Source organism: Drosophila arizonae, chromosome 5 (genome assembly GCF_054131065.1).
Source record: "Drosophila arizonae isolate 15081-1271.41 chromosome 5, UAZ_ARI_1.0, whole genome shotgun sequence".
Taxonomy (NCBI): domain Eukaryota; kingdom Metazoa; phylum Arthropoda; class Insecta; order Diptera; family Drosophilidae; genus Drosophila; species Drosophila arizonae.
In genome coordinates this window covers 14,907,946-14,921,379 of record NC_142925.1, presented here as the reverse complement: position 1 = coordinate 14,921,379, position 13,434 = coordinate 14,907,946, and the positions used below count along the sequence as shown (strand labels likewise).

At 35.0% G+C, this 13,434-nt stretch overlaps 2 protein-coding genes and 1 long non-coding RNA gene across 9 annotated transcripts; 2 read left to right on the top strand and 1 right to left on the bottom strand.

Annotated features, from left to right (window-relative positions):
• The first annotated feature begins 27 nt into the window (after positions 1 to 27).
• Positions 28 to 5,732, top strand: p120ctn (adherens junction protein p120). 5 transcript variants are annotated; one of them, XM_018011914.2, is made up of 4 exons: positions 28 to 556; positions 2,200 to 3,045; positions 3,147 to 3,703; positions 3,788 to 5,732. In XM_018011914.2, the coding sequence occupies exons 2-4, from the start codon at positions 2,219 to 2,221 to the stop codon at positions 4,726 to 4,728; spliced, it is 2,325 nt and encodes a 774-aa protein (XP_017867403.1). In that variant the 5' UTR covers positions 28 to 556; positions 2,200 to 2,218; the 3' UTR covers positions 4,729 to 5,732. The 5 variants fall into 5 exon arrangements, with proteins under 5 accessions (XP_017867403.1, XP_089326240.1, XP_089326238.1 ...); XM_089470114.1 differs by lacking the exon at positions 28 to 556 and adding an exon at positions 671 to 856; XM_089470112.1 differs by lacking the exon at positions 28 to 556 and adding an exon at positions 866 to 1,104.
• Positions 5,733 to 6,372: 640 nt separating this feature from the next.
• On the top strand, positions 6,373 to 13,406 carry gek (serine/threonine-protein kinase gek). Of its 3 annotated transcripts, none has more exons than XM_018011913.2 (11): positions 6,373 to 6,532; positions 7,645 to 7,869; positions 8,033 to 8,304; positions 8,368 to 11,268; positions 11,335 to 11,611; positions 11,676 to 12,104; positions 12,172 to 12,378; positions 12,442 to 12,627; positions 12,710 to 12,803; positions 12,915 to 13,111; positions 13,251 to 13,406. In XM_018011913.2, the coding sequence occupies exons 1-11, from the start codon at positions 6,499 to 6,501 to the stop codon at positions 13,349 to 13,351; spliced, it is 4,923 nt and encodes a 1,640-aa protein (XP_017867402.1). In that variant the 5' UTR covers positions 6,373 to 6,498; the 3' UTR covers positions 13,352 to 13,406. The 3 variants fall into 3 exon arrangements, with proteins under 3 accessions (XP_017867402.1, XP_089326223.1, XP_089326222.1); XM_089470097.1 differs by lacking the exon at positions 6,373 to 6,532 and adding an exon at positions 7,273 to 7,414; XM_089470096.1 differs by lacking the exon at positions 6,373 to 6,532 and adding an exon at positions 7,282 to 7,422.
• On the bottom strand, positions 6,462 to 7,269 carry LOC149268555 (uncharacterized). The gene is made up of 2 exons (XR_016270282.1): positions 7,154 to 7,269; positions 6,462 to 6,579 (listed from the first exon to the last, which is right to left on the bottom strand). It is a non-coding gene; the product is annotated as an uncharacterized LOC149268555 (long non-coding RNA).
• Positions 13,407 to 13,434: the final 28 nt, after the last annotated feature.

The window sequence follows — 13,434 nt, the reverse complement described above, 5'->3', positions numbered from 1 at the left end:
AAATTAAGCATTATTGACAATATTTTATTAAGCAAATAACTGCACTAAAAATGTGAATCTGCACTAATTGCTGAAGCATCGAATTATTATTGGTTATAATTTTGAATTGACTGAAGCATCGACTAAGTAGAAAACTTTGCGCTTGAATTATAATTGCCTTCGTGTTTTCTCAATATTCCCGAATATACATGTATAAGTCCCTGTTTTCACGGAGTCCATATTTTTTATTTCGTGCTATGGATTTAATTGATTTAAAATTTTAATAATGGAAATAATTTTTGCATTACTTGAACTATATTATGGCACGAGTTCAGTTCGCATCAACTAGTTAACATGTTCCAAGTCCAAGTAGTCCCAAAGCGGCGTTCCATTTTTTTCCAAAAGAACTGGTAAAATCGCGTACTATGAAAATACGCGAACAACTTCAATTTGAATAAGAAAGCAGACAAAAGAATAATATTGGTAAAGTACTGTGCAAGTTGTATTAAAGTCGGAAAAAGCCTCGCATACTTTCCAATTAATATGAATGTTATCATATCTTTCTTGTATTTCTAAGGTGAGTAAAAAATACAAAATTTCAAGCTTAAATTATAAGAATGTTTACCTCATATATCAATGGGATGATACACACACATATATTTGTGTGTGTGTGTGTATGAATGGTCACATACACACGTATTCAATCAATGTTTAGAAACAATTTACAATGTTGTCATGAAAAATTGTTGTTAATGGATTAAAGCTCCAAAGTTTGCAATAGAAATTGTATTGAATTAAATTCATTATACATATAAGTATAGATATATGTGCATTAGTGTCAAAGTGGAAGTGAATCTGCGAAAAATCGATATTTTTAGTATGTACATATAAATATTTGTTCATATGCAGCTACAAAAACCGCTTTGTTAAAGTCGGTATTAGTGACTTGAAATTAATATATTCGTGACAAATATTATATAAAATTATTACTGTTAACGAACTTTCGATTGTTTACTGTGTGCATTAACTTCAGAAAATGTATATGTATATACAATGTAGTACATATTTACACACAATCTTATCTTAAAGGGGCGTGGCTTTCTTGAATTATGTGTGCCTCAAACTGTTCGTAAAACTAAATATACATTCATACTTAACGGTAAGTTAAGGTTAATTAAAAAAAAAACATGTACAAGCCGAACTGTCTTAGGAGAAAAAAAGTTTACCTTATTAAATACATATATACGTACGTACATACATATGTATATGCTTACATCTAAATCTTTGGTTTTTTTTTTTTTTTAATACAAAACAAAACGGCTTGAATGCATTGAATGTTCGCTTAAATATGCAGATGTTTATTAATGTATTTATGTATGTTTCTACAAAAATACCAACATGTATGTAATTATATACATACCTACTGACTAACCTACTGTATACGTATTTACACATACTTACATATACACATACTTCCATATAAAATTCACAGTATTATACGACTTCGCCTGAGTCAGACATTATCTTGCCAGATAAGTTTAAAGGTTTATCTTTGAGCTTAGTATGAGGACGTAGTATGTATAACTGGCAATAATTCTTTCAATCTGCGCACCTTAAGTAGAGGCGGCTACTAAGTTACTCTTATATACATAAATCCGTGTGTGTTACAAATAATTGGAAGAAAGTTGAACATTTGCATTAAAGGCATTTTTATCTCAATTAACTAATTGTATGTATTATTAGCACACAAAGTTAATAGAAAACTACTAAATAATTATTATAAGCTGTAATGTAAAATTTATATTATATTTAATAAATAGCATATATATAAGTTAATTATTTCTTATTAGATTTAAAGTAGATAAAAATATACGTATATATATGTATGTGTATGAGTAGCTGAGGAAGCTTTGTTAGTTCTGTTTAATTGGATATGTGAATGAAAATGGAATCTGATCAGAATAATTTCTTGTATAAATTTAGGCTCAAATAACCGATATTTGTTTATTTATAAAATATTTTGTAGTCTTCTTATTTTACTGAAAAAAACAATCAAATATTCAATTATATTCTTCAAATAATATTTTAAATTTACTATTATTTAGTCACCTTCAGTTTGCATAATTACGTATTGATCCAATTATAAAATTATTTAAGTTAAACATCCTGTTTATCAAATTTCTTATTTTCTGATTTTCTTCTTGTTTCTTTGTTTTACAGATTTTATACAAGCTTCAAAATGAATCCCCAGCCGAATTCAAATTTGGAGCAGTCCTTGGTGACGGAGGCGGGCCATATACAAGCCCAATATTCAGCTTTTCAAAACTTTGAGCAATACACCGCTGCCGGATATACAAATGCACCGTTATATATTTCAAAGCCAACTGGCATGGGGACTCTGACCCGTATTAATCCCCATTGCTCTACAATTGGATCTCAAAGTAAAATAGAAGCAGCTTCGCAAGAAGTGACCATTCCCGGTATGGAACCCCATACCTTAGTACCGACGGTTAGGTATATACAAGCACCACAGTTTGATGAAGGAGCTGATTTTGGTTTACCTGGCCTACCGCCATGTGGGCTAGAGCCTCATTATACAGACGAACCAGCTATACCATACGGTTATACTGCAGATTCCAATTATGGATTGCCGGGCGTGAGTGCAAATATGAAGCAATTCGCCTCACGTCCCTTCGACAATAACCTAAATGGATCTGAATCAGCTATTGATTCCCAATGCAGATCTTTTGAAGGTCAAGGCGATTTCAAATTAGTACCATTTGCGACGAGCTCCCTAAACACTGTGCCGCCCAGAGTCGGCGACAAGGAGGACTTCATTGGCGGTTCGGACAGTGATCTATGTTCCACAATGAGGTGGCGTGACCCAAACCTCTCCGAAGTTATAAGCTTTCTCAGTAATCCTAATAATGCTATAAAAGCAAATGCTGCCGCATATCTGCAGCATTTATGCTACATGGATGATCCGAACAAGCAGCGGACAAGAACATTGGGGGGAATACCGCCACTAATCCGATTATTATCATATGATGCTCCGGAAATTCATAAGTGAGTGCTTAAAATCATAGCCCTTATGATAAAATGAAGCATACTTAACAAATCATGATTATAAAACTAATACATTTTTCCATTTGTTTCACTTTTCATAGAAATGCTTGTGGTGCATTGCGCAATCTGTCGTATGGCAGGCAAAACGATGAGAATAAACGGGCAATTAAGAATGCCGGCGGAATCGAAGCTTTGGTGCATCTACTTTGCCGGTCTCAAGAAACTGAGGTCAAAGAATTGGTAACTGGAGTCTTATGGAATATGTCCTCATGCGAAGACATTAAACGGTCAATTATTGATGAGGCGCTGGCTGCTATAGTATGTAATGTAATAAAACCCCATTCGGGATGGGATCCTATCTGTTGCGGCGAGACATGTTTCTCCACTGTATTCCGCAATGCTTCTGGAGTTTTGAGAAATGTCAGCTCAGCTGGCGAACATGCGCGAGAATGCCTTCGTAACTGCGAGAACTTGGTCGAGTCTCTACTTTACGTCGTTCGATCATCCATTGAAAAGAATAATATTGGAAATAAAACAGTTGAGAATTGCGTTTGCATTCTGCGCAATCTATCGTATCGATGCCAAGAAGTTGAGGATCCCAACTATGATAAGCATCCATTTATTATACAGGAAAGGACTGTTCCATCCTCATCGAAAGGTAAGCAATGTAATATTTAGTTGATATATAAACACCATATTTTTTATAAATATGTATAATTGTATTGTTATATATTATTTTTAGGTGAGAATTTGGGCTGCTTTGGCACAAGTAAAAAGAAGAAGGATTTGGCACTGAATGAGTCGCAGCAAGACTATATATTTTCAACGGAATATGCAAAGAATACCCGAACAAACAATAAAACCAACAAGGGATATGAACAGCTCTGGCAACCGGAAGTGGTGCAATACTATCTCTCATTGCTGCAAAGCTGCTCCAATCCCGAAACGCTTGAAGCCGCTGCCGGTGCAATTCAAAATTTGTCAGCTTGCTACTGGCAGCCGAGCATTGATATTCGCGCAACGGTGCGCAAAGAGAAAGGCCTTCCGATACTGGTCGAACTGTTGCGAATGGAGGTCGATCGTGTCGTTTGTGCCGTTGCCACAGCACTGCGCAATCTTGCTATTGACCAACGAAACAAAGAATTGATTGGAAAGTACGCCATGCGCGATTTAGTCCAAAAACTACCATCTGGGAACGCTCAACATGACCAAAATACGTCAGACGACACCATCACAGCAGTATTGGCCACCATCAATGAAGTCATCAAGAAGAATCCAGAGTTTGCGCGTTCGCTCTTGGACGCCGGTGGTGTAGATAGGCTAATGAATATAACAAGACGCAAGGAACAATATACCACGTGCGTCATCAAGTTTGCCAGTCAGGTTTTGTACACCATGTGGCAGCACCATGAGCTGCGTGAAGTATATAAAAAGAATGGATGGAAGGAACAGGATTTCGTTAATAAACACTTTGCAGCACATAGCACCCCGCCAAGCTCACCAAATAATGCTAACAATACTCTAAATAGACCAATGGCATCTCAGGGACGAACGCGTTACGAGGATCGAACAATCCAACGTGCCCCGAACTCATCTTATCGAAATAAAGATGCACCACCTGGAGCTGTCATGTCCAACAACGATTCCGCATTGTTGTCCGAAATGGTTCGAAAACAATTATAAAGTGTATATTTGTTTGAATTTTTTTTTGTTTATTTTACTAGTTATATATACACACTATATAACTCTTAAAATAACTAAGAGGTGAAAAATGAATTGTTTTACTGGGGCTTTATACTTTTCTCTAAGGTGGTAAAGTGAGAACGAAAGCAAAATCTGTTTTGTTAAAATTTGTCTTTTTTAAATTTCTTTTTCTTTTTTTTTTTTTGTTTGGTAAAACTAAAATTAATATACATATCAATGCAAAGTAAAAGAACTAAACAAATATGTGGGAAAAGAATTTAATGAAATTTAAGGATTAAAGATCCAATCATTTTCTTCAATGAAATGGGATTACAAATTTTATATATAAAGGGAGTTTTTGCAATGGGTGGCTAGGGTTACACTACGAAAGAGAGACAAATTCTTAAGTATATTGGGGCTTCCCAGATATTCTTTTCATTTAGTCGGCAACCAAATAAATGTAAATTTCCATAACTTTCATAATTAAATTTCTCCCGATTCCCTTAATGAAATGTAAGAACTGCTATAGCCCACATATGTAAATTCCTCAAATCTCATAACGATTGGATTGTTCGAGATTGTTTGCTTTATAATAAGATAACAGCAATGAAGCTATTCCACTTTTGATTTGATCACCATTGATTCTAAGGCCTTATATTATATCTGAAACATAAATGGGTTGCTTTAAAGTGTGTCTATATTATTTTTTAAGTTTAACGATTATATATATAGAAATACATATATATTATAATTTAATTTAATTTTAATCATAACTTTTCGAATATATCGATGGAAAACTTTCTGGACGCCCTTAGATTAAATATAAGACCCCAAAGAGCAAATTTTATGTTTCCTAAGTTATTGTATTTAAATTGCATTGTTTCTTTTATTTCTTATACTTACTAAGATTAGTATCGAATAAAATAATTATAAGGGGTGTAATTCATTTCACACCGACTGTATGCATTTGACTACATAATAAAAAAAATTAGATTATTCGTGTAGATTTATGTATGTATATATTGTTACACAATTAAAAGCAACAAATTACACTGGGTAGGGCTTATAACCAGAGGCCGTAACGGTCCGTGAGTATTGCATACAAATATTAACTTATACAATTATTTATTGATTTTTACTCTATACATATATATACTAAACAGCAATAATTAATTTGGACTTTTGTTGTAAAAATGAATTATATTCAATTTCTGATTTCCATTATAAACATTTCCAAAAACGAATTATTAAAAACAATTTTATATCAATAATAATTAATGAAAACTTTGCTTCTTTCTGAAGACTAGCTAATATCATTGGGTAAATATTGTATTATATTTTGTTGATCTAGCTTAATGTGGAAAGCATATTTCCATGACAGATGTTAAAGCAAGGCCTATACGCTGAGTGGTAAATCAATTACGAATAATGATAATATTTAACTGATGTTTTAATACTGAAGTTGCTGGTTTTAAATTTCTATCCTTTCAATATTAACAATTCCGCCTATGAATACAAATTATTATCGGTAGATATCAAATCGATAGTAACAATGGGAAATTCAGTCAGCAGAAACATGTTTTTATATGAAATTTTTGTTGTCCTAATTAAAAATATCGAATATATATTTGTTATCGAAAATACTTTTCCAACAGTACTGAAATCGAATATATAATAATAGTGAACTCCATCCCTGGCAGTATAAGTCGGCTTTTACATTGTTTTTCAACTGCCTTGTGGATATGAATTCTCCAAATAAACATTTATAAAATGGAATATGAATCCTCCTTACCTGAGCTTGGTGGTAAATTAATTTAAAGTTAATTAGCAGTTGAATCTCATCTATATGTGCTGCAATAAAACCATATGTATATCTACGTGAACGTAAATTCATATCCAGTGTACTTGCAGACATTTATATATGCATATACCTATTCGTGTGTGCCTCTGTGTGTGTGTGCTTACATATTTATGCATTTGTATATATTGAGTAAGATGAAGAAACATACATATATGCATATATATATGTACATATGTGTATAAATAAACAAATACAAATGTGTGCAAATTCTACGTCACATACTTGTGTATGTATGTATGTATTTACAAAAAATCATACCCAGTGAACATGCATACATAAATATATGCTTATTAGACTGTTCGTGCTGACATAAATACGCACATACACACATTTATACATTTATACAATGAAAACTTTGAGTATTTCCTAGATCTCAATCCTTGTATAGAATATTTGTGATAATTTATAAATAAGTTTGTAAAATTCCATTATAATGTGTATTAGTTTGTGATTCATGCAAGATTTAAAAATGGAAGTACTACAAATGATGAGGTCCCCACCGCAGATGTAATATTCAGAGAGACCCCCGTCATTGACATCGCAATATTAAAACCTTTCTTTTACCTTATCAGCTACCCTCCCGCTGTGTGTTTCCCTCAATTATCATACGGGACGTGTTGCGAATTCGATCAGATGAAACTTTTTATAGCCGTTGCCGAAGTGAATTGAGTATATTGTGGCTGTGGAATGTGTTGCCGTGCCTGCGCCTGTTTACCTGAGTTAGAGATAATATTATATGTTCCTGTGTGTGCCCCCGTTTGATAATGTGTTAAGATTGTGTGGAAGACGCCCGCTTGGGCGTGGCGAATCGGCCAGAAATGTTGGGTATATCAGTTCAGTTCATACATAGTATATATTGTCTTCTTGTTTGGGGATGTTGATCTTCATTAATCCTTTGGTCATCATTGAGTACCAAATTTACAGTAGATATATAAAAATATATAATATATAAATAATAATTTACGATAAATACATCAGATTCAGTGATGAACAAACTTTTATAATATATTAATATATTTAAATATTCTAATACGTTTTAAATTGAATTTTTTCAGATCTTCTCACCTTAAGCTGCAATAAGAGGCTCGAACTTTTGGAGTCATTTTTAAGTCAACCCGATGGTGACAAGAAATTAAACCATAGCCTTAATTTAGAAGATAATTTTAAGGGACACCAATTTTCTCTGGATGCTTTATTGGACACATTCATATTACTCTATGATGAATGCAGTAATTCATCTCTACGGAGAGAAAAAAGTGTATCGGATTTTCTTAAACTTGGTAAGCAAGCAAGTAAAGTAAAGTCTATATGGTCTATGTAGGTATAAATAAATAAAACCACCCATTTATAGTCAATTTGTTAGGTCAATTTGTGATTTGTGTAATTAATAATTATAATTTCTTTGATTACTATACTATATTTTTATTTTCTTTACAATTTCAGCTAAGCCTTTTGTTCATATTGTCAGGAAGCTACGGCTGACGCGTGATGATTTTGAAATTTTAAAAATAATTGGCCGTGGCGCATTTGGTGAAGTGTGTGTTGTTCGCATGCTATCATCGGAAAATATATTTGCCATGAAAATATTAAACAAATGGGAAATGCTAAAGCGTGCGGAAACTGCATGTTTTCGCGAAGAGAGAGATGTGCTAGTCCTCGGAGATCGTCAATGGATAACAAATTTGCATTATGCGTTTCAGGATAATATAAATTTGGTATGCCATTTATTTAAAGTTTTAATTGAGTTAATTTATTTACATATTGATTTCTTATTTTAGTACCTGGTCATGGACTATTACTGCGGTGGCGATTTATTAACGCTGCTGAGCAAGTTCGAGGATAAACTTCCAGAGGATATGGCAAAATTTTATATTACAGAAATGATTTTGGCAATAAATAGCATTCATCAACTGAAGTATGTTCACAGAGATATTAAACCGGACAATGTTTTGTTGGACAAACGTGGGCATGTGCGTCTGGCTGACTTTGGTTCGTGCTTGCGTTTGGATAAGGATGGCACAGTGCAATCAAATGTGGCTGTTGGAACACCCGACTATATATCGCCCGAGATCTTGAGGGCTATGGAGGATGGAAAGGGTCGTTATGGAACCGAATGTGATTGGTGGTCACTTGGTGTATGCATGTACGAAATGTTATATGGAGAAACACCATTTTATGCAGAGAGTTTGGTGGAAACCTATGGAAAGATTATGAACCATCAGAATTGCTTTAATTTACCCGCTCAAGATACTTCACACAGTAAGTTATCTGAAGCATCTAAGGACCTACTACGCAGACTAATTTGTATTCCTGAAACGCGGCTGGGCCAGAAGGGGCTACGTGATTTTATGGAACATGCATGGTTTGAGGGGATCGATTGGGAGAATATAAGAAATGGTCAAGCGCCTTATATACCGGAAGTGTCGAGTCCAACAGATACATCGAATTTTGACGTTGACGACAATGATGTGCGATTAATTGATTCTATTCCGCCTTCGTCTAACCCGGCCTTTTCTGGATTTCATTTGCCATTTATTGGATTCACATTTTCTCAAAATAATTGTAGAACGGACCTGAAAACAGACGACTTGTTTCCTGATAGCAAACCGCAAACATCTGTTTTCGACGAGAGTCTTGGAAACTCAGTTTCGAGCAATAAGCAATCAAAAGATGCAGAAAAATCAAACGAATCACTCAATAAACAAATTAAAACATTAACCGAACAATTAGTCACGTGTAAGCACGAGAAAAACGAACTGTCCGCAAAATATAACGAAATACTTGAAAGACTACAAGTTCAAGAAGCTGAACTAAAGGAAACAATAGCTCAGCGTAATGTCGCAATGATGGAATACTCAGAAGTTACCGAAAAACTCACAGAACTTCGAAACCAAAAACAAAAACTCTCAAGACAAGTTAGAGATAAGGAAGAAGAGCTCGATGCGGCAATCCAAAAGAACGATAGCCTGAGAAACGAACTGCGTAAATCGGATAAAACTCGTAGAGAACTGGAACTGCATATTGAGGATGCTGTAAACGAGGCGTCCAAGGAGAAAAAAATAAGAGAACATGCCGAAGAATGCTGTCGAAAGCTACAAAATGATTACCGCAAATCGGTACCGAATGTCGACTCTACTTCGCCCTCGGGAATGGCGGCATACGAATTGGAACGCGTCGAACTTCAATATGCGGAAAAACTAAATCATCAACAGGCACGGAATAACTTTGAATTGGATGCCCTAAAGGAACAAATCAGCGAATTGGAAGCGGCCAACGCAATGCTCTCTAAAGAACTGCAGCAGGCGCATGAAAAGATCAAATCTACTCCCGATTATATAGCCGACTCAGCAGAAGCGATATTGGAGTTGCAGAAGCGATTCGATTTAGAGAAATCCACATGGTACGAGGAGAAGCAACGTTTGAACACTGAAGTCAGTACGAAATGCAAAAATCTACGAGACTTGCAGGCCGATGAAATTCAAATATTGAAGGAGCTCCAGGTGAAGCGCGAAGCAATAAATCATTGGGAACTGCAAATGGCCGAAATAATACAATGGGTATCAGATGAAAGGGATGCTCGAAGCTATTTGCAGGCGCTGGCAACAAAGATGACTGAAGAAATCGAATATCTCAAGCATGTGGGAACCTTGAACAATAATGCCGTTGATCATAAGAATTGGCGAAACAGACGTTCCCAAAAACTAGATAAAATGGAATTGCTAAATTTGCAAAGTGCTCTGCAACGCGAAATTCAGGCGAAGGCATCCATCGCCGAAGAGCTTAGTCAAACTAGAGCCGAACTCATTTCTACCCAAAAGGAAGCTGTCGATTATAAGAAGCGATGTGAGTCTATCTTATATGACTTGAAGAAGAAAGAGGTCGAACTGAGAGACTTGCAGAAAATGGAACTTGGCTATTCGGAATCCTTTTTGAATAAGGCATCGCATCATAATAATGCCTTCTTCAAGGATATGTCTATGAACACTGAAGTTGTGGAGTCTGAGGAATCCTATGCTAACGATGCAAGGGATAGTATTTCATCGGCCTCTAATTTGTTTCAGGCTGCGAATCCTGGCATGCTTTTCAACTATGAGTCGAAGTATTCACTCAAGCCAGGGAAGGACAACTTAAGTGTGAAAAATGCTGCTATGAATGACGACATTCGATCAGAGCACAGCCTCAACTATGAGGAATCAAAGAAGAAGATGAGCAATACGTCAATTCATCAGTTTCTCGTGCGAACTTTTAGCAGTCCTACCAAATGTAATCACTGTACTTCTTTAATGGTCGGCTTGACACGGCAAGGTGTTGTTTGTGAAATTTGCGGATTTGCATGCCACACTGTCTGCTGTCAAAGAGTGCCGACCATGTGTCCCGTGCCCATGGATCAAACCAAGAGACCATTGGGCATAGATCCAACTAGGGGAATTGGAACAGCTTATGAAGGCTATGTGAAGGTGCCCAAATCGGGAGTCATAAAACGGGGCTGGATTCGTCAATTTGTGGTTGTCTGTGACTTCAAATTGTTTCTGTATGATATATCTACCGATCGATGTGCATTACCTAGTGTAAGTGTGTCCCAAGTGTTGGATATGCGGGATCCCGAATTCTCTGTTGGCAGCGTACGAGAGAGTGATGTCATTCATGCTGCTAAAAAAGATGTTCCATGTATTTTTAAGGTAAGTTTGTATACAATTCTCTTTACCTTCAATTACAATGAATCTCCCCTTTATCTTCCCTTTTAGATAAAAACTTCTCTCATTGAAGGAGGAATCTCATTAAGCACTTTGATGCTGGCTGATAATGAATCTGAAAAGACCAAATGGGTGATTGCATTGGGCGAACTTCATCGAATTTTAAAACGAAATAATCTACCAAATACGGCCATTTATAAAGTTAACGAAATATTGGATAATACCCTGTCGATTATACGAAACGCTCTGTGTTCTGTTATAACTTATGCGAATCAAATTTTACTAGGAACTGAAGATGGATTGTTCTACATCAACTTGGATCAATATGGTAACGATTGAATAAATATTAAACTATATATTGTGTGAATTATAAAAACAATTTATTCTTTCAGAAATTGCACGAATTGGCGAAACAAAGAAAATTCTGCAGTTATGGTACATTGAGGAAGAGCAGATAATTGTTATTCTTTGCGGAAAACAGCGACATTTGAGGCTTTTACCTATAAGGGCTTTGGAGGCAAGCGACGTCGAATGGATAAAGGTCGTGGAGTCTAAGAACTGTATTTCTGCTTGCACCGGAATTATACGACGCTATCCAAGTATTGTGTACTCGTTTATCATTGCGTTAAAGCGACCCAATAACCACACCCAAATCATTGTATATGAAATCAATCGCACGCGTACAAGACACCAAAAGACTTGCGAGTTCACGATCGGATATCTAGCTCAACATCTACAGATATTGTCAGACATGCGTCTAGTTGTCGCACATCAAAGTGGATTTACAGCGTATTTCCTGAGAGGCGAGGCAACAGCAATGTGTGAGTACATTCTTTGTTTACTAATATATTTTTTATTTGTTGATAATATTTTGAATTTCTTTCTTAGCCCTGGTTCATCCAGAAAATCAACTCTGCGCATTCTTGAATTATTCTGGTGTTGATGCAGTTAGAGTAATTGAAATATTGTCCCCAACCGGTGGAACCTTTGGGGAATATCTATTAGTATTTCAGACTCTTGCAATCTATGTGGACTTGCAAGGACGCAAATCACGCGATAGGGAAATAATGTATCCAGCTTTTCCCACTTATATAAGTAAGTATTTTCAGTACAACATTATGGAACTATATAACTAAATTCTTTACTTCTTATTTTCAGCATATTCCGATGGTCATCTGTTAGTATTTTCAGAAACTCATTTGGATATATTCAATACACAAACATCTGAGTGGGTTCAATCCATTGGTATAAAGCAATCGCTTCCCCTAAACAATATAGGAAACGTTGTTTTAACATCAATAAATGATACACCTCTGATTGTGTACTTAGCTAATATTCATACAAGTAAGTGCTATAAATAATAAATCACATAATAAAAAGATGAAGGATTTAATTTTTAAATTAATATAAAATTTTTTTTTTCCAGAGGGACTTTTGCAGTATAATGATGGTGACCAGAAGGGAGTCAGCAATATTAAACGTAGATTTTCTATAAGAGAAATAAATAAAACCGTTAAAAGGTAGTGCCAAGAATTTACACAACTTTTGCAATGTAAAATTGTAAAGCACTCAAATTATTTTGTGTATAATATATTTATTAACATTTAAATTAAATTACATTTAAATTTCAGTGATCGAAGATCAAAGATGATATCTGGGCCAACGAATTTCAACCATATTTCCCATATGGGGCCTGGTGATGGTATTCAAAATCAGCGATTATTGGACTTGCCAACAACGCTAGAGACAGCTGAGCACGCAAGTAAACAAATCATAAGTTCGTTAAATTCCGTGAACCAAATAAGGAAATGTAACTATCTGGATCAAGGTAAGTGCTAACAAAAAATGTACTATATTTCATGTGATATATTATTTTAAATTTTTAGAGAAATCTAAAAATGTGTTGTTTGTATTTATATTATATTCTATTTTATACCGACTAATCAAAATCTGTTTGATCGTTTTAGCTGATGGTAACTCAGAAGATTTTGGTAATGACAATTTGCCATCTAGGACTCCCAGCCCATTAGGAACGTTAATTTTTGATGACCTAAATAATATCGATTAAATTGTAATCTCCATATTAATTTAACCTAATGCCGAATAAACTCGAACAAATCAAATTTGTATTGCTAATGCATATTATTTTAT

What these genes read in the sequence shown, in the direction of transcription:
- p120ctn (XM_018011914.2), top strand. Translation starts at nt 2,219, where the DNA reads ATGAATCCCCAGCCGAATTCAAATTTGGAGCAGTCCTTGGTGACGGAG. An exon ending in GATGCTCCGGAAATTCATAA is followed by an intron (nt 3,046 to 3,146) that starts GTGAGTGCTTAA and finishes CACTTTTCATAG; the next exon opens with AAATGCTTGTGGTGCATTGC. An exon ending in TGTTCCATCCTCATCGAAAG is followed by an intron (nt 3,704 to 3,787) that starts GTAAGCAATGTA and finishes TATTATTTTTAG; the next exon opens with GTGAGAATTTGGGCTGCTTT.
- gek (XM_089470096.1), top strand. Translation starts at nt 7,326, where the DNA reads ATGTTCCTGTGTGTGCCCCCGTTTGATAATGTGTTAAGATTGTGTGGA. An exon ending in TTCAGGATAATATAAATTTG is followed by an intron (nt 8,305 to 8,367) that starts GTATGCCATTTA and finishes TTCTTATTTTAG; the next exon opens with TACCTGGTCATGGACTATTA. An exon ending in ATAAATAAAACCGTTAAAAG is followed by an intron (nt 12,804 to 12,914) that starts GTAGTGCCAAGA and finishes TTTAAATTTCAG; the next exon opens with TGATCGAAGATCAAAGATGA.